At 38.9% G+C, this 22,215-nt stretch overlaps 1 protein-coding gene and 1 long non-coding RNA gene across 3 annotated transcripts in view; one reads left to right on the plus strand and one right to left on the minus strand.

The window, feature by feature from the left end:
* LOC309691999 (contactin-associated protein-like 4) overlaps positions 1–2,694 on the plus strand; it is a 125,382-nt gene extending 122,688 nt beyond the window's left edge. Inside the window, exons 22-24 of one of the 2 annotated variants that reach the window (XM_082510100.1) lie at positions 33–248; positions 685–756; positions 1,549–2,694. In XM_082510100.1, coding sequence (XP_082366226.1) covers positions 33–248; positions 685–756; positions 1,549–1,745 — 485 coding nt within the window. In that variant the 3' untranslated portion in view covers positions 1,746–2,694. The remainder of the gene's footprint in view (positions 1–32; positions 249–684; positions 757–1,548) is intronic. The other variant, XM_082510099.1, reaches the window with a different exon arrangement.
* LOC309692004 lies at positions 2,534–19,935 on the minus strand. Its single transcript, XR_014272189.1, has 5 exons — positions 19,895–19,935; positions 8,258–8,438; positions 4,816–4,850; positions 2,805–2,894; positions 2,534–2,585 (listed from the first exon to the last, which is right to left on the minus strand). It is a non-coding gene; the product is annotated as an uncharacterized lncRNA (long non-coding RNA).
* Positions 19,936–22,215: the final 2,280 nt, after the last annotated feature.

Raw genomic sequence — 22,215 nt, forward strand, 5'->3', positions numbered from 1 at the left:
TCCTTGCTGTGTGTTTCTCCCTCTGGATTCAGAGCCTGATGGATTGGATGCCGAGATGGCCGAGCTGGCCTCGCTTGGGTTCACTGGCTGCCTGTCAGGTGTTCATTTTAACTCCATCAGTCCTCTGAAAGCTGCTCTGCTCCATCCTGACAGCCCTGTTATTGTCACCGGCCCATTGGTACAATCAAGCTGTGGTTCCTCTTCTCCAGCCAACACCTACGCAGCAGAAACAACACACTCCTTATCAGGTACAGGGAGCAAAGTCAGCCTCTGTATGCTCAGTTTATGTATATATTATTGGCCAGCCCTCTCCCATCCACCCACCTTCTCCTGGTGTGGGAATCTGTCTGGTACGCCTTTAATATTATTCTTATGGCTGTTCATTAGACTTTCTTATTGGCTCATTAACCATCCTCCTCGGTAAACAGACAGAGTGATGGCACAGCGGCAGATGAGATTAGTCAGACAACTGTAGTGAGGTCCTTTAAGGCTGTGCTGAGACTTTAAACAAGCACTCTCAGTACTGACTGATGGCTTTCTCAGTAACTCTACCTTCTGTCACTTTATTTCATATATATATGTATATATACATGTAGAGATATATAGAGATAGAGATAGATGTGTGTATGTTCTTGCCTTCTCATCTTTGCTCTACGTATTTTTCTCCTCTGCCTCTGTTTGCAGGCCAGCCTGGTTCAGTGGATCCAGGTCAGCCTTTAGTCAACACCATCAGAAGTGACTCCGCTCTAATTGGAGGTAATGCTATTCTTCTCAGCAGGAATAAGAACAAATCAATAGATTATAAAAGTTGAATCAAAACCTTTGGGAAGATGCAGTTCTGTAGAACTGAACACCTTTTTTTGGTTATTCGTCAGTTTTTCTTGTGACTGTGTTTATGTGGGCTTTCTTTTGCATGTGTGACTCACTGCTGCTTCGTCGTATGTGTGCTTGAAGGCAGTCAGGAACTTTGTGAACTGCCAGGTTGTTCTCTCTGTCCTGCACCATGGTTATAGAAACCAAATTTCTCATTTGCGGGGCAGCTACGATGACAGGTTGTTGTGGACGGCAGACTTTAATCCATTACTTAAGTGCATCTAAACACAGTGTTTGGCTGCAGCCTTGTTTGGCTAAAGATTAAACAAATGTGACAAAGTGAGTTTTAGAGGTGCTGGTGGGCACATTCTTCAACTCTGCAGAAAGCTGCTCTTACCTCCACCAAGGAGGTTTTGTTTTTGGTAACGCTTGCATGCATGGTGTCATTCTGTCTGTAAGCTTGAAAAGTTTCAAATAAATTGAATAAAACTTTGTCGGGGTGTAAAGTGGGGCCAACTTAACGATCCATTTAAATTTTCCTTACCCATGTTTAGGTATGTTTCCTATGTTTGTGTAATCAAAGTAAACATGTCATGCTACCCTTATGTGATTTTTAACATATGGTTAAAAATTAGAGAGCGATAATTTTTTTTCAGGTTTTTTAGCACAATTACACAACATCTGAAACAATTCAACAATTATTTTTCTTTCTTTTTACCTTTCTGTTGTTTTTAGGGGTGATTGCTGTTGTGATTTTTGTCACCCTATCCGCATTGGCAGTGATGGCCAGATTCATATGCAGCAGGAAAGAAACATATCGGAACCAGGAAGTGAAAGCAGCTCAACCTGAAGACAGCAACGAGTTCCCCTTCAGCGGCCAGCCGGATTCTCCGAGCGCTCCCAGTGAAAACCAGAAGGAGTATTTTATTTAGCAGGACTGCTAAATAACCGCTCACTGACCTGGCCCTGTACAGATCAGGAGGACTTACTCTCAGTGCTTTATAAAATACCACTGAGCTTTTTTCTTTGTTACCTTTTTTTTTTTGTAAATGTTGTATAATTTGCTAGAAACACTGGCAAATGTGTTGGACTCCATTTCCCTGGAAGTAATCGATGGTGTCACTTTGATGTACATAATATTTAATGATGCACAATAAATGGTGATTTGTGTGCTTATTATCCAAATTCTCTGCCATTGTGAAATGCTACAATTAATTTATTAAAAAGAAAAACAAAGGTAATGGCACATTTATGCTTGATTTTTAAAGAAAAAAGAAACACTTTTCTACGAGGATGATGACTTTTATGTAAAAAATCGAGATGTCAGAGCCATAGGATGTTTTAAAAGATGGGAAGATGGACTTTACTGACAGGAGGATTGATATGCGTGGTTAACATGTGAAACCTCAGCCAAAGCACAGTGCAAGAATAAAAAAAAATCCATCTGTTTTAACTTAACATAACTTCAACACCTGCTGTATATATAAATAATAAACTGTCAGTCAGTCCAAAGCTTTACGTCAACCCTTTGTCACCGAGTTGGTCGGAAAGCTTTTATGCTACTCCGTGTACTTTTTCATGAACAAAATAAAAGCTTTACAATGAGACCAAGGTTTGGGTTTTTTTAAAGTTGCCTACCTGTACCTCCTGCAGTGAGCAGCCAGCCCGAGAACTCAAGGCGACACGGACCATAAAACACCATCTCCCTGCTTTCACTCTGCAGACATTTCATCTGTTTTTGCCGTTTCCTCTGTCTTTGCCTGATAGGTGTCCTGAGGACATAACCACACTAGAACATTCTTACCACACCTGAGCATGTTTGACCCCAAACTCCAGTTTGTTTGACTAGTGAGACTGCTGTGTTCCCTCCAAAAATCACCCAAATAATCCACAAAGTTAAAGCTTTAATGCTCCATTCACTTCGGGATAAAGGAAAGGAAGCACGGGTACAAAATATGGGGAATATGAGAGGAAAAATGAAGAATACTCACTCTGAAAGTTAAGCACAGTGTGATGCAGGCTAGCAGTGGGTGGGGTGTAGGACAAATGTACGAGGCAGCCGAGCCTGGCAGCGCCCCAGCCTGTAGATAAAAACATGTTCAAGTTTTGTGACATCTGGTGTACATTCATCGGCCCTTTTATGTTTACCCAGTGGTCCTTTTACAAACTTGTCTATTGCTGCAGAGCTATGCATCATCTCATCTTAGCCTTGCTGCAGGTGCACCCCAGTTTGAGAAAGGATCCCTTAAGGATAATCAGAAAAAGAATTAGGATGAACTCAAGGAGACGGCTGTGTAGAAATGATGCAATGAAAGCCAACCAACTCAGTATTGATGCTTGTTACATATATATTTCACTCTTTATGCAAAACTCTGAATCATTGGAGGTTTTTTGACCAAAGAAGTGAAAAAGTAGTGCTTTTTTTTTTCCTTAATGGTTTCATGCATCACAATGTGAAGTCATTACTGCAGAATTTAGCTATTTGTTCTTTTTTGCTCATTTCTCTCAAAAGCTGTCATTGCCATTCAAATAAATGTCTTTGTTGATGCTCTTTAGCACAGAACATCCACGCAAATGCGATGATACATTTTTCATGAAAATGGTTACTTGCTCTTCTACACATCAGCTGACTGCTGACAATGTAGCTGAGAAACCACAAAGTGCTCCAAATGCAAACTTTATGCTTAGAAAATCAAAGGAAAGCAACAGCAAAGCGATGCCCAATGAGTGGAGAGGTAAACAGGGGAACGGTATGGATCATGTCTGCAAAAAATAACTTAAAAAGAAAGTAATTTTTGTGGTTTCACACAGCTCCCATCAGAGGACTACTATGAATAAGTCTTCTACACAAAACAGCAGTCGTCTGCATTTTGATTGATGAAACAAAATGAAAGTGTATAAAGTGAATCCCAAGAAAAGGAGAAATGTTCTCCTGCAAAGTACCCGGTCTCAGTACGTCTAGATCTGCTGCATAGCCGAGTCTCTGCTCCTTCAGCCTGCAGTCAGTCTCTTAAAAGCAAATGTTTTTCTTTAACAACATACCAATAATAAATCTAAAAGACACACAAAAAATGCTGTACTTCTTTTACAGTTTTCTTGTTCATGGAGAAAAGTGTGATTAATTCACTGCAGACTGTAGACAGTGGAACATTTATAAATGCCGAACAGTCATAGCAACATCATTTATATGCATAAGTTAATCTATTCAGTCTGTACTAACCTTTATAGCTGCAGCTACTTTTTCGCTTCAGTTCAGTTCAGTTTTATTTATTTGGCACCAAATCACAACAACAGTTGCCTCAAGGTACATTATGTTTTAAGGGAAAGCTCATATAATAATAAAGAGAAAACCCCAACAATCAGACGACTCGCCATGAGCAGGCACGTGGAAACAGCAGGAAAGAAAAACTTCCTTTTCAGAGGAAGAAACCTCCAACAGAACCAGGCTCAGGGAGTGGAGGCCATTTGCTGTGACTCACAGACAGGACAACAGGGAGCAAGAGAAAGTTATAGTTGACTATTAATTATTAAAATCCAAATAGGTGTATAAAAATGAAAAGAGGCGAGCTCCCATCAGCCTAGGCCTATCGCAGCGTAGCTAAGGGAGGAGTCAGGGTCACCTGATCCAGGAAAGTTTTAAGCCTAATCTAAAAAGTAGAGAGGGTGTCAAACTGGGAGCTGGTTCCACAAAAGAGGGGCCTGAAGTTGCAAGGCTCTGCCTCCCACTCAACATGTGTTGTGTGGTGCTACTATGAGGTCTTAAAAATGTGATGGGTCTGATTATTCACTAAGTATTTGAAAGAAAGGTTTTTTGAAAGCTGGAATATGTTTCCTGAACCCTCAAAACCTTGGGCAAACACACTCATAAAATGAGTAAGGTATTTACATCCACAAGGTATCCCATAATTTTATAATACTCTGCATCTCTTAATGACATCAGTAGAGGTGTTTCCCTGCTCTGGATTATGGGAATAGACAGATTAATGTTTTAACACAAATCACCTGTCAATCACACACCAGCACCGATGTGATGAGACCTGAAACAGAAAAAAAGAACCTGTAACCAGGGTGATGCAACAATGTTGTTGAATGACTGTATTTGACATTAATATCCAGAATGGCTTTAGAATACCAATGGCAGAAAGCAAAGGATAAAAGCACAATAGGACTCATTTAAAGAGAAACTTCACCTTGTCATCGACTTGTTTTTTTTTTTTTTGTTGTTGTTTTTAAAAGAGCCAGTTATTAATGTAAACCAAAAGCAAGAAAAACTCAGTATCTATGTTGCTTTGTGTAAATCATGACCCTGTAAGTAGTTTCTCGTAGGAACTAATTTGTCTGCCGTATTAGACTGGCCAGCCTTATCACTGTGCAGAAGGAAACTGTGTTTACCTGTGACAGGATGTATGGATTTTATGTTGTTCCAACTGAGATTCAAACACACAAAAAATGCTTGAAAAATGTTCCTACTGTTGTTATCCTGAATTCCTATTTGTCCTCACAGAGAGAAATGGCAACTATTCAATGAAACTATATAGCTTGCATGTCCTGTAACAGCTGCTAGTTTGGGGTTCTGCTGTCAGAAGCAGCCCAGGTGATTCAGACATCTGAGTGAGACCTTGGCTGAGAGCTTTAGTCTCTGGTGGTTAAAGAGGTTAAAGGGTAATAAATTTCCTCCTGGGACCAACTGGGGAAATTACACGATATGGGTTCTGCTAACCGTCCTTTTAAGTGGCGTAACTGCTTTTTAACGACTTCCTCTCCATCCCTCTGAGTGCTTGTTTAGTCTCTGTCCCCCAGTCATATAGAAGAGATGCAAAGCTTTTTATCTGCTTTTGTGTCTGCTGTTGGAACAAAGCCATTGCTGTTTGGATGGGTGGTTAAAGACACTTTTATGTGTTTCTTTTTGAACCAGAATCTTGCTGGTTTTTACAGATCAGCTCTACTTTGGCTGATCTTTGTGTTGAATGTCCTTTTAATCATCACTTACGACCTTAAAGCAAACTTTTACATTGTATATAGGATTGTTTTTATGTTCAAATCTGGTTGAATGAAAAAAAAATTGTTGCTGTGCAGGAAATGCAGTGGAAAAACAGTGTTTAGAGGCAGCTGAGGTCTTTTGTTTCCCTGTTAAATGAAGCTGAAACACAGCAGCACTTTGCATCTCTGGAGCAAATTAAATTAACATAAATTTACATCATGTATTGTAGTTCCTAAACTTTTAAGGCAAGGTTTTCTTTATGCTCTATGTGACATTATTGATGGGTATTAATATGCTTCCATCAGCCTAAACACAGATAAACATCAAAGCTGACTAAACGGAAGCGTGTTTTATAATCGCCAAATTCCTTCCAAATTACAACATTTGGAGAGCGAAGAGAAGTTACTTCTTGGTCCAAACTTTCACGACAGGAATGAATTCATCTTGTTTAAGGCTGCAAGTTCTGGAAAGATGACTCACATCGCTAACAGAAGTTTCGGAAACAAATGAACTTCTAAGCAAAGTCAGCTCTGCTACAGCATTTTGAAGATTTTGACAAGGGAATACGCTCCTTTCAGCTGCTGTGTTGACACAAGGTGTTGCTATAGCAGGTATAGAAGTGTTTTACACCAGATGCTCTTCCTTGTCTACATCTGGCATTGAACCAGCAACCTTTCATTGCCTAAGCAATTGTGACAGAAGTACAAAAAAACAAAACAAAACACAGCAATAATACAATCATCCAACCCGGAATCTCAGTTTCTTCATTGAAACACATGGATTAGCTCATTATTACTTGTTGTAAGATACACATTTTTCCAAACTGTGTTTTATGAGTGCAAATGGCTTCAGTCTCTATATTCATTCATTACAACAAGATTGCATCAAATTTTGAATTTTGTGTGTTTCTCAGTCCATATCACAGATAGGTAAATTTGAACTTCTGGTATCCACCATAATCACAATAAATGGCGCAGGCATTCCCAGTGCTAAGTGGAATTTTCAAGTATCTGTACTCTGTTTGAGTCTGTTTTTTTTTTCTTTTTTGAGAACTTTTTACTTTTACGCTCTAAATTTTAAACAAATATCTGTACTTTCTACTCCTTACGTTTTCAAAAAAGGCTTGTGACATTATGTGTTTTTTTTATGTTATGAATTGTGCTGCAAAACAAACCGAGGTAGACTTACTGATATTTAAAGGCTGCATGAAAATCCTCTGCAGGTTAGTTTGCTGTAATGTGAAGGGTTTAAAGTAAAGAAGCATTTGTGCACACTGACTGTGGTTTCATGTCAGAGTTAGGTTAGCAGAAGCTGATAATGCTGAGATTCATCCACTGAATTCCACCTTCACACCAACTTTATACCGTCTAATATAATAACAGTATAAACAGTGTACTGTCAGTGTAGAGGACGGAAATGAGGCAGGACATCTTATGAAACATCTTGTTAAATTCAGATGTGTAAATCCACAAAGAGCAGTAAACCTCAGAACAGCAGTAGCCCAGATCAGCCGATCACAGCCTGCATATAAAGAAAATCTACTGAAGCTCTCTATAGAAATTAGTGCGAGTTGTGAGTCTTTTCCGTACTCTGAACCACTACAACTGATTTTACAATTCCATACCTGCTCACCTGTTTTCTGTGTTAAAGGCAAAGACACCCTCCACAATGCAGACATCATGTTCCTTCTTTTTCTCTGCTCAAGATTTATATGTTTACTTGAAAATTATGTAAGAATGCAGTCCCCTGAATAAACACTGGATTCTCTGTTCAAACTGTCATCTCAGGCCTCATGAGGTGATGTCGCATGTTTTGATTGGGTGACTTGTTTACCCAGTGGGAGTAACCGGCAACTTCTTGGGCAGTGGACAGAAAAACAAAAACCTGAGCTGTAGTCCCCGCTTATTTTTCTTTTTGTTTTTCTAACTCTCTGAAGACAAAGAAACATAAAACAAATTAAGCATAATGTTCTCAGAAATCATTGATATAATTTCTGAGAAAAATCAACAGTTTATTATTTTTTCATTCAGTAACAATGAAATTATTTTACTGTGGATTGAATGCTAATAACGAACAAATAATATATCTGCTGCTGGGAGACTCTTCATTTGATAATCACTGTATAAATGAAACCTGTCTCCACGTCTACTTGACATTCTTTGGATTACTACTTAATATCTAAAAAGTGGGACTCCGTGTGTTTCATGTATGTTATTGCCCACTTTTGTTTCTGTCTGCATGCCTGTCAGATTATTTCACACTCCCATGGAGCATCCTCTGTAACTGCTGGCATTTTTGAATAATCATTTTGTTTCAGTATCACTCCATGCTCACATGACTCTAAATTACCCAAATACCATTAGGATTTCTGCTCATCTCTAATGTAACATGTGGACTAAATTTAATTTAACACACTGCTCACTCAAAGTTGGTGTCAAGTGTTATGAATAAACGTGCTCTCACCTGAATGAAGAGAGTTGATTAATGCGTTCCTGTGAAACAGCAGCAATCAGTGGTAAGAGAAGAGGCGGGTGGAGAGAAAGAGCGTTGACTCTCTGCTGCTGTTTCCTGCTGCACTTTGGAGATCTGATGGATAATTACCAGCAGCCTTCTCCCTGATTAGTGATCTGATGAGACTGCAGCACTACAGGCAGAAAACACATCGCCACCCGCCTGATTATATACGACATCGCAGACCTCTGTTGTCACTTTGTATCCATCATAATTGTTCTGGAAAATTGATCTGGAATTGCAGCGTGGCTTCTATGGTGGCAAAACACTGTCAAGTTTAGAAACATGATTAAGCAAGTGAATCTAACATGAGCAACAAACAAAGAGCACACAGGTAGATATGTGAACTCTGTTGTGCTATTTCAGCCATTTCTAGCAGTTTAGTTGCAGCATAAGGTAATGCAGGTGACATTAGCCCAATATCCCCATTTTTCCACTGTTTTGCAGGATAAGGCTGGTGGTATTATATCATTTTCTTGTCACAATCCCCATAAAACAAACATTTAATTGCTTCCAATACAACACATGTATGATGTATAACCAAGGTGTGCAGTTAACTAGCTTATTTGTGTGCGATAGATTTCCATTGTTGTGCAATATTAAAATCACATGCAGTATCATACCATAGCACTACCATAAATGTGCACATTGCAGTATGCTTTATGCCCATCCCATGTACACTGTAGTAAACACAAAGTAAAGGGTGAACATGGAAATATTTACAGTCTGTTGATAGATTCATGTCTATTTTATTTATAGGCAATAGCAGTGCTATAGGCTCCAAAGTGCTTTAGAGACAGACACATTTGCGCTCCACTACCATTCTGGATCTTAGTTGGTTCCTCTCCCCTACATAAGCTACATATTTACTTTTTTATTAGATCAATATGAAAATTTGGGGGTCATTAAGCATCTGGGAGGAAGTTGGAATACCAAGAGAGAACCTGAAGTGACATGGAGAGGACCTGCAAACTCCACACAGTTAAACACAGTTACAAAAGTATTATATTTGCCTGACCTGAACTACACATTATTTCCCTAACCAAAAACTTTTTATATACCCTGTGCAAATATCACACATACATTAAAATTTTTTGCAAAAATTTAAAAGAATCAAGTTATTAAAGGATCGTTTAAAAAAATCTGGTTTCACAGAAGTATAAATGACTACTACCTCTTACCATGTAAAGCTTTTTCTCCATTGTCTTAGGCTATGTTCACACTGCAGGCAAAAACGCATCAAATCCAATTTTTTTGACCCTATGCAACCCATATCCGATCATGCTATTACAGTGTGAACGGCGCAAATCCGTTATTTTCAAATCCGACAGGGGTCACTTTTGTATGTGGTACTGAATCCGATACATATCCGATGTTTTAGAAAGCGACTGCTGTTTGAACGGTCATGTCTCATTAAATCCGTCTTTTACGTCACTGACACAAGACAGACGCCCGAGAAGACATCGCCCGAGAAGACATCGTGAACGCTTCCTGGCCATCCAGTGTAGATGTCAGTGAAACTGTTGGGAAGAGAACGTTGGAGAAACGTGAACATTTTATTTGTACTGTATAATCTGCAGATTCTGACAGAAATCTGCAGCTATCCTTTGAAGCACCGCTCCTCTCTAAAACAGCAATAAGGATAATTATTTTGTTATTTACATTATTATGTAAATAACAAAATAACTTAAAACAAAAACTGGGAAACGTAAAGTCCGAAGTCTTTATATTAAGGGCCATCAGTCAAACAATACTGTTTGCTCTGGGTTCAAACAGAGCGCCTTGTGTGTGACGTCTTCTTTTGCGCATGCGGGCCGCTTTGAGCGTTTGCTGTCGCATTTTATTTGTAGTGCGAACGAGCAGAAAAAAAAATCGGATTTGATCAAAAAATCGGAATTGAGCATTAAGACCTGCAGTGTGAACGCAGCCTTAGTTACCAGGGTGACCAGACCTACCTCAGAAAGGTCACAAATCTTACATTAACAGCAAATGATCATTAACATTAAGGAGGCATTAACCTCCTTAAAAATCAACCACTATGGTTATTTTTCATTGATGTCCTACTGCTAAATTATTCATCTTTAGACAAGTCCAACCAACCAGTTCTCTCAGGTGTTAACCAAACAGTGACAGGAAAAAAGTAGTATAAAATAATAATAACGGTGTACAGGACACCACCACTATATCCTTTTGTCAAGTGAAAGCTGCGTGAAGGCGGGATAGGACTCAAAACAGCTTTATTCCTGAAAAGGACCAAAAAACTAAACTGAAAAAATACAAAAAAATAAACAGGCTCGCAGACAGAACACAGAGTACAGAATCACAGAGGTCATGACACAGACAAAGGAAAACACAGGGGTTAAATACACAGAAGGAGCAATCAGGAAATGGAAGACAGGAGGGAAACACAGCTGGGACAAATCAGGCCTAATGAGACAAGGGAAGTAAAACCAGAAACACTGACATGAGACAGTGTTTCAAAGTAAAAGAGGAAACATAACAGACACGTGAACTTGACAAGGGGATACAGAGGAGATATCAACACAAACAGATACCAGCAGACTAAAACTCTAACATAAACCACACAAAGAATATAAACTTAGAACAAACCTGTAACCCATTAGACAAAGAAAGCTAAAACACAATAAAATAAATAAAATAAAAGAACCAAAAACACAAAACACTTTTGTGACGCTACCCAACATGAACCAATTGTAAAACAACTGTTCATTCACCGTAATCAAATTCCCCATAAGCTTTCTTTTGCCAGTTTTTTTCTGTGTCTCCACACATGTGGAGGCAGCACCCATTCACGTATTTCCATGAAAAGGTTGAATATTCAAGTTTTTGTCTGACTATAAATGTCTTTTTGTTATCAACTATAATTCATTACCAACTTCAGAAATGAGGGAAAGTTTTCAAACTAGAGGGACGTGTGGCATCGAGCAGGGTTTCGTGAGAGAATCAACAGCATATCATGTGAGAAGTGACAGTTTTAAAAGCATCCTTAGTAATGCTCATACTGGGCATGACTTAGCTGGTGGGAGCATTTATTCAGTGGTCTCCTTGAACTAAGGTCCTTTTCCAGCCACATTTCCGCGACTCATAAATACCCTGTACATCATTTTGCAGTAATAAGCTAACTTGACATAGTATGTTTTACCGCTAATGACTGTAAACGGGTTGGTACAAATTTTAAAAAATAAAAATAACATTTTCTTGTAATTTCATCAAATATTTTATACAAGGTAAAAGTTCAAACTGTTATGAAGTTATTTTCTTATGCTGGAGAAATATTCGTATATTACACTAGGAGGGCACTGTGAGGGACAGAGTTTCAAGATTAGCCATCTCTTCATGGTCTGCCCTGATTACCTCCATAAGAGGATTTAATATTTCTCCTGATACATATCAATTATCAACACCAAGCCACCTTGGGGACTCTAAGTTTGATAATAAATTTTCTTGAACACTTTTCAACATCACCTTTGTCTCTTATCGCCACAGCAGATAATGATGTCGAAGGAGGTGAAGGGCTGAGGATGGTTTTTGACACCGTTACATCTACACAATGTCCACCATTAATTAGGAACACTGGTACATATCGTCCCCACCCGGCCAGCGTGCAACCTTTCAGTGATCCGATAAGAGTGCAGACATAGATCACTCGGCTTTGCTGTTCCACTGATTACATCTTCAGCCGCATTATGCAGAAGAAGCTCCATAAATAAAAGTGATCTGGCGAACACAGACTCACTAAACACCTCATGTATTATTGATATTGTGCTTGCAAACAGCCAGAGTTCATCCCTCTGACCGCTCACCGCTAAAGCTCATCTCTCAGAATGTCAACAAGACCTCAGTCTCACCTTTTCAACCTCCAAGTGTCATGACAGATGAAGGAAGGTAGAAGTGGTAGTAGTGAATCTTGTTTTTGAGCTTGTGAGGCAAACAAAAAGCACAAAGATATTACACAAGAGGTTTAAAACTATGAAACAGTACGAAGGGTGTTAACAGAGTTTCTTCAAGCTGCTTATCACAGAACTTTAGTGGACAAGGACGAGACAAGGACAAGAGAATGGAAGCTGAGATAAGCTAAGAGTGTAAAAATTATTATTTTATGATTCATGCAAACTTCTTGTCTCCTTTCACAAAAGAAAACATGATAGAAAACAATCAGGTGAATGAAGAGATCTAATTGTCTGAGATACAAAACTGACAGGTCATTTCATGAAGTCGTAATTTTTCACACAATAACTTTAGCATACTTAATAGAATTAGACTTTCATAATATGAATTTCAAAAGACCTTTTTGGCCAACCTGTGTGTACTATTTACATAGTAGATAGAAGTGAGTCAGCACTTGATCCTTATTAATTGCTCGATAATTCACCTTACTTTAAAAGTTACTAGTAGGTAAGAGCTAGCTTCATGTTTTCAGGGTTAATAAATTAATCAATTAATGAGGTGACTGTTGTTGTGATTTGGTGCAATAAAACCAATGAAACTAAACTGAATTGAATAAATACATTAACGGGATGTTAATATCTGCAATAGAATCAACTATACACCATTTCTATTACAAAGATATATTCCGAATTTAATACAAACAGTCCCAACAATACCCAAATCAAAACCAGCAATGAGGTGCCAGTAAACACACAAGTGCAAGGGCAGGACAGGAAACAGGAAACACAGACGGTAGCTCAACAGACACAACGACACAGGAAGGACTGGAGCGTATATACACAGAAGGCCTATAATGGAAGAGGTACAGCAGAGGGGTATACTAGAAAGCAATTTACACTCAGTCAGTCAGGCTTTATTTGTGTTAACTGGCTTTAGAAAACCTAAAACCCCATTTGGATATAATTGGTATCCAACTGGTATCCAACTTAGCATGTTGGGCCAGGCTTTGTGCTTTGGATTCTGTGTTTCTTGGATTTCATACATCCTCTGACCATAAAATTACCCCTATGATCAAACTAGAATCAAATATCAGATGATGATGATGATGGAAAAATGGGGATACAATGGGAATATAAAAAATATAAGAACAGAATGCAAGACTATTGTAAATAACACAAGACATTAAAGCTGCAGGAAATTGTTAGTAACAGGGTTTAGACAGAGTAGTAAAATAAAAGTTAACTTGAGTTATTATATTTTAACGCTGTTATTTATATGTACTGTAATGACTGCACATTAGATATGTTATATTTAATGTTTCATTTTGATGTTGAATTTTTTATGTTCCTCGTAGATTTTTATCAATATATTATCATCATCTCAATAACGTCCCTGATTATTGAGGTGGCTCTCACAGGGATCATTTTGTGTTGAACAAAAGTCACATGACACACAAAGCATCCCTTTGTATATGAATATGCACAACATGCTATTTCCTATTGTGTCAGTCAGTCTGTGCTTTTGAACATGTACTTCATGGACTTTTGTAGTTTTATGTTTTAATAATGTAGAACCTTTTCCTGCGAAAATACGTTTTTACTGGAAAAGCCCTCCTCAGTGTTGGGATGATGGGTTCATGTTTTGCCTTTCATTGACAGCAGTCTCATACTACTAGAATGTTCTTTTACCTAAACTAAAACACCTGTCCTCTGTATTTGATATGTGTTTAATGAAACACTAAGTCCTATTCATACAATCTAGTTAGTTAAAATTAATGTTTAAAATAAAAGATCCTGTCAGTCTTTACTACCTCCCACTGTAGGCTCTGGCCTTGTTGGGTATGATTTGTTTTTGGCTCCAGTCTCAAGGATTTTAACCTCACTTGGCACAGTTCAGTGCTCGCCAAGGCTTTCTTGCCACTAAGGACAGTTTAATGTGAACAATCCTGCACTTCCAAGGGAACTTAGAAAGTTCCTAGAAACTTTTTAGGGGGTAAGGTGTTTAAAGTTGAAAAACATTCGATTGAATAGCGAACAGGTACATTTAAATCAAATTAAGACAAGTAATTTCTGCAGGTTTATCTGTCTTTCTGACACAGAAATACAAGTTTGATCAATGTGGTTTTTATTAATGAATTGCATGAAGGATTTTAGACATAAAGGAGTTTTAAATTTATATCAAGCTATCCCAGGTCACATGAACAATACTAACACCATTGCATAAAAGGTTAAAGACTAGAGCAATAACTGTAAAATAGTAGTAGCAACAAGTAATAACAGAGCACAAATAGAGGAGAATACCCAGGGGTTAAAATGGGCCAAAACAATTAGGATTTACTGAGTAATTAAATCTGATAGGCAGATTAATGCATCATACTGTTGAATGATATAATTTTTCATTCATGGAGATACTTGCTCCATAATCAGAAAATGACATACCACAGTCCTGATCACACCTTCAACACATCTCATGTTGTTGTTATGTTATGAGTTTTTGGTGCAGATGTCAAAGTTCAGCATCTCACCACTATGGAAAAGAAATGAGTATAGATGAAGTAACATTTTTTAAGTGGCAGGTTATTTCAGATGTAACTTTCCAAATAGCTCAAAAAATAGTAGCAAACATATAATGTCTCTGAGCATTTTGTCACACATTATGTCACCATAGCTAAATTTAAAATTGCTGTATTCACCAGGGAGAGAAGAAAATGATGTGCGACACTCTCAGAGATGGAGAAAGGTCTAAGAAACACAGGAAAGGAGAAGAAGATGAAATATTTTCAAAGGTTACGACTGCTCGGCATGTGAAATTTGATGAATTGGAAATTTAAAGCTTACTTGTGATGCCCTAATTCAATCTCACTAGCGTTCTTTCTCTATTTTATTTATATATATATATAGTTTGACCGGTTTGTTTTGTTGGGGGCGCAGCTGTAGAAGTAGGGTGACGCAGGTGGGGCAAAAGAATACACTTTAATTTCCTCGTCAGACGCACTGAACTGCAGCACAATAGATGCTGCTCCAGCTCCTTTCCTTCAATGCATGAAACATGGTCACATTAGTATGTATTCAGAAACACACACACAGAGAGGTAAAAACAGGTGAAAGTGAAAGATATAATGTGCACTTGACAAAAAATTAGTGCAAAACAAACATATGTCATCACAAGGAGGGGGAAGTGAGCTCCAAGCTGGCATGATATTGTACACGCTCACAGGACAGTTAGTTAGTACCAGGCTGGGCCCTCTTGTGCTTTCAGAACTGCCTTTGTTCTTCATGGTGATTTGAGAGGATGCTTTTTTTCTCTCCATATTTTCATCAATGTTTATGTGTTTTGTGCTTTTTATAACTTGTAAATTTCATAACCTGCAACCTACAATTCTAAAATAGTCTAAACACTCAGTATATTTGGATGTCCAGATTTGGTATACGCTGATGAACATTACTTCTTGAGCCTCCTAGCATGAATATGGAGCATTGCTGTTGGTTTTGACATCTGCTGTCACCATCAGTGACAAATGAAAGAGACAAACAGACACCATGCAGACACCCACTGGTGGACAAACACAGGATAAAGAGAGCAGGAGGTATTAATGACTCAGCAAGTATTGAAACTAGTGCTGACAATGGCAACTTAAGAGTGTAACAGAAACTTTGTGCAGCCCAAATGCTGAATGTTTCAACAAGAGGAGATAAGGTGCTTGATTCTAAGCTTTCTGTGTGAATGTCTGGTTTTAGTCCAAGTGTGAACATTTCTTGGCATTCCTACACATTGCTCTACAGCTCTTTAAAATAGTCTCACTTGCAAAAAATTTAATTGAGAATTGAAATTTTGCTAGAAAACATACGGACCTGAATATCTGGTCATTTGTACTTATAATATCCTTAAGCACTGTGAAACTCCTTGCATCCATAATCACTACCCACACTGATTTTACCCCACAATACAATCAGATCTGTAGGCGTTTTAAGGTTCCAATGACATCTACTATTTATACCCATCTGTGCTGGCAGCATCCAGCCTGTCATGCTGTGTGTCAAATTCCCTCAACTCCTCCATGTAATTATTCAGTTTCTGCTCCTGTAATACATCAGTAATGCTGTTTATTGCCCAAGGTCAGAGCAGAGGGGCTAGGGAGCCAAGCCTGTGATGGATTAATAGTTACCAAGGCTTTGAACTCTCTGCGACACTGACACATTTCAGCAAATCAACAAAAAACAGACTTTTTGAGACTCTTTTTCTCTGACACTTGGGAGAAGCGGGCTGAAAATATGGCCTCGGTGTTTCCTAGTGTTCCACTGTGATGTAAGTCCTCATAAGCAGTAAACACAGGGCTAAATCACATACCTCTCGAATGCTCAAGGAAACCTAAATGGACTTTGCTTTTTCGGGAATCACAATTACCTTATCAAATTGATGAAAATGGGTCCTTTAGCAGCTGTTAACAATAAATGAATTTGTGAAGACAGTGGCCTTTTTCATTCACATTTCATTGTTGCAGTGTGCCTGTGAGGGCTAAGAACATTGATTCAATTCACCCTTGAGTAATTCTTCTTTGCACTTTTCATTTTTACCTAAACACCTAATCATTCAGCCTCGTTCCATCATCTCAGAATCCAGTGTGGTTCTGGTTTGTGCTGCTAAAGGACAATAGGCCATTCAGCTGATTTTTAAAAAAATAAAGATAATTTTCAGATCACCTTGAACTCAAAACACTGCATTTGCCTCAGGTTGTGTGTTCAGCTGCATTTTACTCAAACATCCATATAACATAAACACTCTTGTAAGCTCTGCCTCAAACACTTCCTTTTTTGGTTCATGGCCTTGCCACAATTGATAAAAGAAGTTTGCAGTCTTCAGGGTTTTAGCCTGAGTTGCTCCTTGAGGCTTTCATAGCTCTGTAGTTGAGTTCAGTTCAGTAGTACCAAATCACAATAACAATCAAGGCCCTTTAAATTGTAAGATCCCCCTATGACATGGCGACATTGGGAAGGAAAAACTCCCCGTTACCAGCAGTAGAAACAGGCTCTGCTGTGATCAGTTAGGGGTGATGGGAGGGAGACAGAACCAAAATCACACCGAGGTGTCGTGGTTCTGAGTCATTTTGTATTATGATATATTATTTAAAGTTCATTTAGTAGCTCTGACTTGATTCTGTTTAGATTTAGGCTCCACTTGTGTCTTTTTCCTGTGTCCCTCTCTGTGTGTCTGTGTTTGTGTGAGTCCTTATGTCTTGTTTCCTTCTATGATTGATGCAACGCTTCCCCTGAGTGCCATGTCTTCCATGTTATGTCACTGTTGTGTTGTGCTTTCACATGTACAGGTTTTGTGTTTTTGGTTCTTTGATTGGGTTTATTATATTTTTCTTTGTCTTATGGGTTATAGGGTTGTTCTGAGTTTAGGTTCTCTGTGTGGTTTATGTTAGAGTTTTACTCTTTTGGCTTCTGTCTGTGTTCATTAGTTTATTTCTCCCCTGCCTGCTGTATCCCCTTGTCAAGTCCGCATCTCTGTGTTGTTTCCTGTTTTACTTTGAAGTCCGTGTCTCGGGTTAATGTATCAGTTTTTGCTTCCCTTGTCTCGTTAGCCCTGATTTGCCCCAGCTGTGTTTCCCTCCTGTCTCTCATTCACTGATTGCGCCCTCTGTTTTTTTTAAGCCCTGTGTTTTCCTCTGTCTGTGTCATGATCTACTGTCTACCATGCTGTGCGTTTTGCCTGTCAACTGTTTTGTTGCTTAGTTTATGTTCTCAGTTATATTAGGTTTCTGTTGTCTACTATCCCGCAATAAAGCTGAGTTTTTTTGAGTTTATGTTCCGGTCCTTTGTGAAGCTCACTTGTCAGTCTACATCTCAGTGTTTCCTGTTTTATTTTGACAGTCTCGTGTTCCATGTTCATTACGTCTAGTTTTGCTTCCCCTGTGGCGTCCTGTTCATTTGTGTCGGTGTGCTCACCGTGTGTTTCCACTTTCCTCTTTATCCTTCTGTATATTTAAGTCCTCTGTCTCCCTCTGTTCACTGTTGGATCGTCTGCTAATCTCCCCAGCGTTTCCGTGGTTCAGATATTCAACTATTTCCAGGTTTTGTGTATTTTAGGTTTTCCCACTTTAGATTTTATGTTAGTCTCTTCTGTAGTTGTTTCCCTCATTTGGTTTACGTTTGTGTATCCGCCACAATAAAGGTTCACCTTTTGCTAAGTCCAGTTTTAAGTCTTATCGTCTGCTTTTGGGTCCACACCTCATTCACTCCACACGATCTGCCATTGCAGATTGTGACATGAGGAAGGAAGCCAGAAATTAATAATAACTAATGATTAAATGCAGAGTGATGTAAAAACACATTGAGAGTGAAAAGAGGTGAGTGAAGAAGAAACAGTCAGTGTAACTTGGTTAAATAACCTGCTTGAAAGAAAGGAACTTTGGACTGAATGTGAACTGCCACATTCTTTCCTAAATAAGATTAGGAATTTGGGATGCTTAATTATAAAATTTAATCAAGAAGCTCTCTCTCTATATATGTAAATTTTATTTATTAATTAATATAACAATCACTTCAAGGTGCCTTAAGAGTGCCGACTGCTAGTTTACAGAGATTCGTGCACACTCCTTCATTCAGTAACTGTGCATAGCAATAAGTGCCATGATGGGGATCAAGATAAATTTGTCAAACGTATCTTGCACTCAACACTGCTACTTCTTTCCTGCTTTCCATCTTTCATGCAAAACAGTGCATTGTAGCACTATGTATAATGAAAATGGTAAAATGAAGACAAGTACAGGTGAATCTAAGGTCAGCTGCCAGCCTCAAATCTTTCCTTCCTGAGTAAATCCTCAAAATTAGAAGCTGAAAAAATTTTAACTGAATAAGTTAAATTTTTAACTTAACTTTTGTCAATGATCTCTCCTTTCACATTTCACTTCCATCTGTCATGTAATAAGTGATAAAGGACCTACTTTATTAAATGCAAAAGTTCATTGTTCTTCACTGTTGAAGGTGCAAAAACACTATCACGTGTCTGAGTGATGCATTTGAAGATCATCGTCATACTATATACACATCATCATATCAGGAGCTGCCATGTTTGCTGATAAACATGCTGAAAGTCATACCATATACCCACTACGGATGCATGACTACTGATTGTGGTTAAGATAAAAACACACACATGCTGACAGTGTTTATTCTGTATGAAATCAGCAGTTTTACTTACTTGCAACATCTTCCCAATCACACATTCGGAAGCAAAACTGAGGCTCGGGCAGGGCAGTTGGTAGTTTTTTAACCATTTGTCAAAGCATCTGGCACGCCTCATAACATCTCAACAAAAACATCACACATGAGTGCATTTGACGGGCTTCTATTTGACGATAATCCAGAGAATCTGTGTGGAAAGCTAAAAGCATAGTGAAGCAAGGAGGAATGATGTTTTTATCTAATTTCCTATTTAACTGTCATCTTCACTTAATCTCATTGGAGTGTGATGTGCTCACCAACACACTCTCCTACCTTCTATGGTCTGGGAAGGGTAGGAGACAATAAAAAGGCTCCAGGTTTATATTCCTTTTACAAAGCCATAATTGGATACGCTGACATGTGTCAGTGCGGTCAGGTAGAACAGTGCAGTCGGATCCTGGCACTTTAATCATCTAGTTGTGTGTACATCAAGCAGGTTATAAAGTATACTTGCATTAGGCTAGGATCCAGCGTGGTCTCTATTGCAGCATATCTAAGGGAGGATTCACAGATACACAAAATTACAAATCTTATTGTGCCAACTGCATAGAGGCTTTAGGTTTCATACTGTCAACTGTGCGATCACTCAGCATGTTGTTTAAAAAAGTAAAACAAAAAACACATGACTTTTATTTTTGAAGTCAATCACTGACAACTTCTGACCATCTGCTAAAAAGCCTCCCAGGTACGGATGTCTATGTTTGTGGTAAGAGCAAGAATCAAAGCAACACTTTGTGGTCCCTGTTCTCTGCCAGTTGAAAAAGTGTGAACCTTTTTTGTTTTTAATGCAAATATATCTATTTATAAATACATTAAAATATATTAAATATGTTAAAATGCATATTAGATGACTGTATTCCATTTTAATGAGCACAATCTGCAATGGCAACTTGCTCATCTAAGAGGTGCTGTTAGTTCCACACATTAAACTGGACTATTCAAGTAGAATATTCTCTTTCCTGCCGTCTGTTAAATCCACATTAAATGAAGGCAGTAAATTAGCGAGTAAAGCCTGTTAGACTAAAGCTAAGGCGTCAGACGGCATTTTTTTCTACTCTTGATTCTGCATAGTGTAATGATAGTGGAAATCTCAATATGGTGATCTCAGGCACACGACCCCACCCACTTCCTGTTCAAACCCTCTGTTTGCAAGAGGCAGCCAATCTTAAGAAAGCTGGCTTGAGTAGAGGAGGAGGGAGCTAAAACAGCTTGTTTCAGACACAGGATGAACTGTGGGCCTGCAGCTGGAGATAAATAAGCATTACCGTAATTGTCGGGCTATAAGCCGCTACTTTTTGCACACGCTTTGAACCCTGCAGCTTTTAGTCAGGTGTGGCTTTTCTATGGATTGTCCGTGATTTTTGTCATATCGTAAGACGATTTGTTTTGTTTGTTCCGCTGTTGTACGGCACTACGTTGCCTGGCGGAAGGGCATGTGATCAGACACACAGTATCGGGGTTCAAGAGTGGTATGTTGGTCACATGTCCGTCCGCCAGGCAACGTAGTGCCGTACGAAGTAGCGCGAAAAACAAACTTCAAAGTAGCGCTACGCGTTCAGCGGGAGGCGTAGATAATGAGCGGCGATAAACTTGCGAAAAGCAAGTTATGCCCAACTCCACCGGTGGATTCTAACAGCGTGGAAAAGTGTGAAAACATCCACGATCACCAACGGATTTTGAAGGGCTGGACTGCTGCATGATGGAGAGGAGGACACCGCCACGGCCCTTCTGAGGGTGTTCGACTCTGACACTGACAACGAGGATTTCTTTGGTTTTGAAAGTGACAACGAAGGAGAGAAGCGGAGAGTGGATGACGTAGCCATCCTGAGCCTGTTCGTTTCCAACACTGGAGAAGAGGACTTTGGTGGTTTTAGTGCGCAGGAAGATGGTGGTGAATGACTGACTTTTCTTCTTGTTAAAGCCGTGTCACTGCACCTGAGCCTAAAAGGTAGGCCGAATCTATTTTTCTGGTGTGCTGTAGGTTACTGTTATGTACTACATTTGTTACTCATTTATGAAGCACAGTACATGTTTCGTACTTGTAATTACCGGTACTTGTACATATACCTAAAAAGTTATGCAAATATGTACCCCTAACTTGTTTTTCAAAATATTAATAAAAGGGGTGTGTCTCCAAACAGCCATCTCTTTCCTGACAATTCCCTTTGTGCATATTCTCTTACATATGATAAGTCAACATTGAAACACCTGCGGCTTTTAGTCAGGTGCGGCTAATGTATGTACAAAACAGGATTTTCCCCTGATTTTAGCTTATGCGGCTAATATTCGGGTGCGCTTTGTAGTCCGGAAAATACGGTATTTTGAATACTGAATCGTGGATTTTGACTTTGTGGTTTTGGAAATGAACAGCTATAGGGAAACCCAAGTAAACAGGAATCATATAGGTACCAAGAATACCAAAAAAAACCAAACAAAAAAAAACATTCAGCAAACTATTGCACAGAGAGGGGCTGTCAAAAGTAGTCCCAGAACCAGTGTTTACTCTAAAGACAGACATCTACTATTTGTGCTCAAGTTCTCACTTCTTCGCTCTTTTGCTTCTACTCCTCCGAAAGGTGCACTAGGCCCGTTATACCCCATACTCCGCTCTTCCTGGGACGCTTTTATTCTCTTCTGCCCCCTCATCTTTCTTCTTCTCTCATCTATAATTTCTTGCCTACCACCTACACTGTTCTGTGAAGATACATACTGATATTCAGCTACGCATAAAATCAGCACAGTTCATACCGCTAGTGGTGCAAGTGTTACTAATGG

The sequence above is a fragment of the Aulonocara stuartgranti genome, assembly GCF_965226115.1.
Source record: "Aulonocara stuartgranti genome assembly, chromosome: 17".
NCBI classification, from domain to species: domain Eukaryota; kingdom Metazoa; phylum Chordata; class Actinopteri; order Cichliformes; family Cichlidae; genus Aulonocara; species Aulonocara stuartgranti.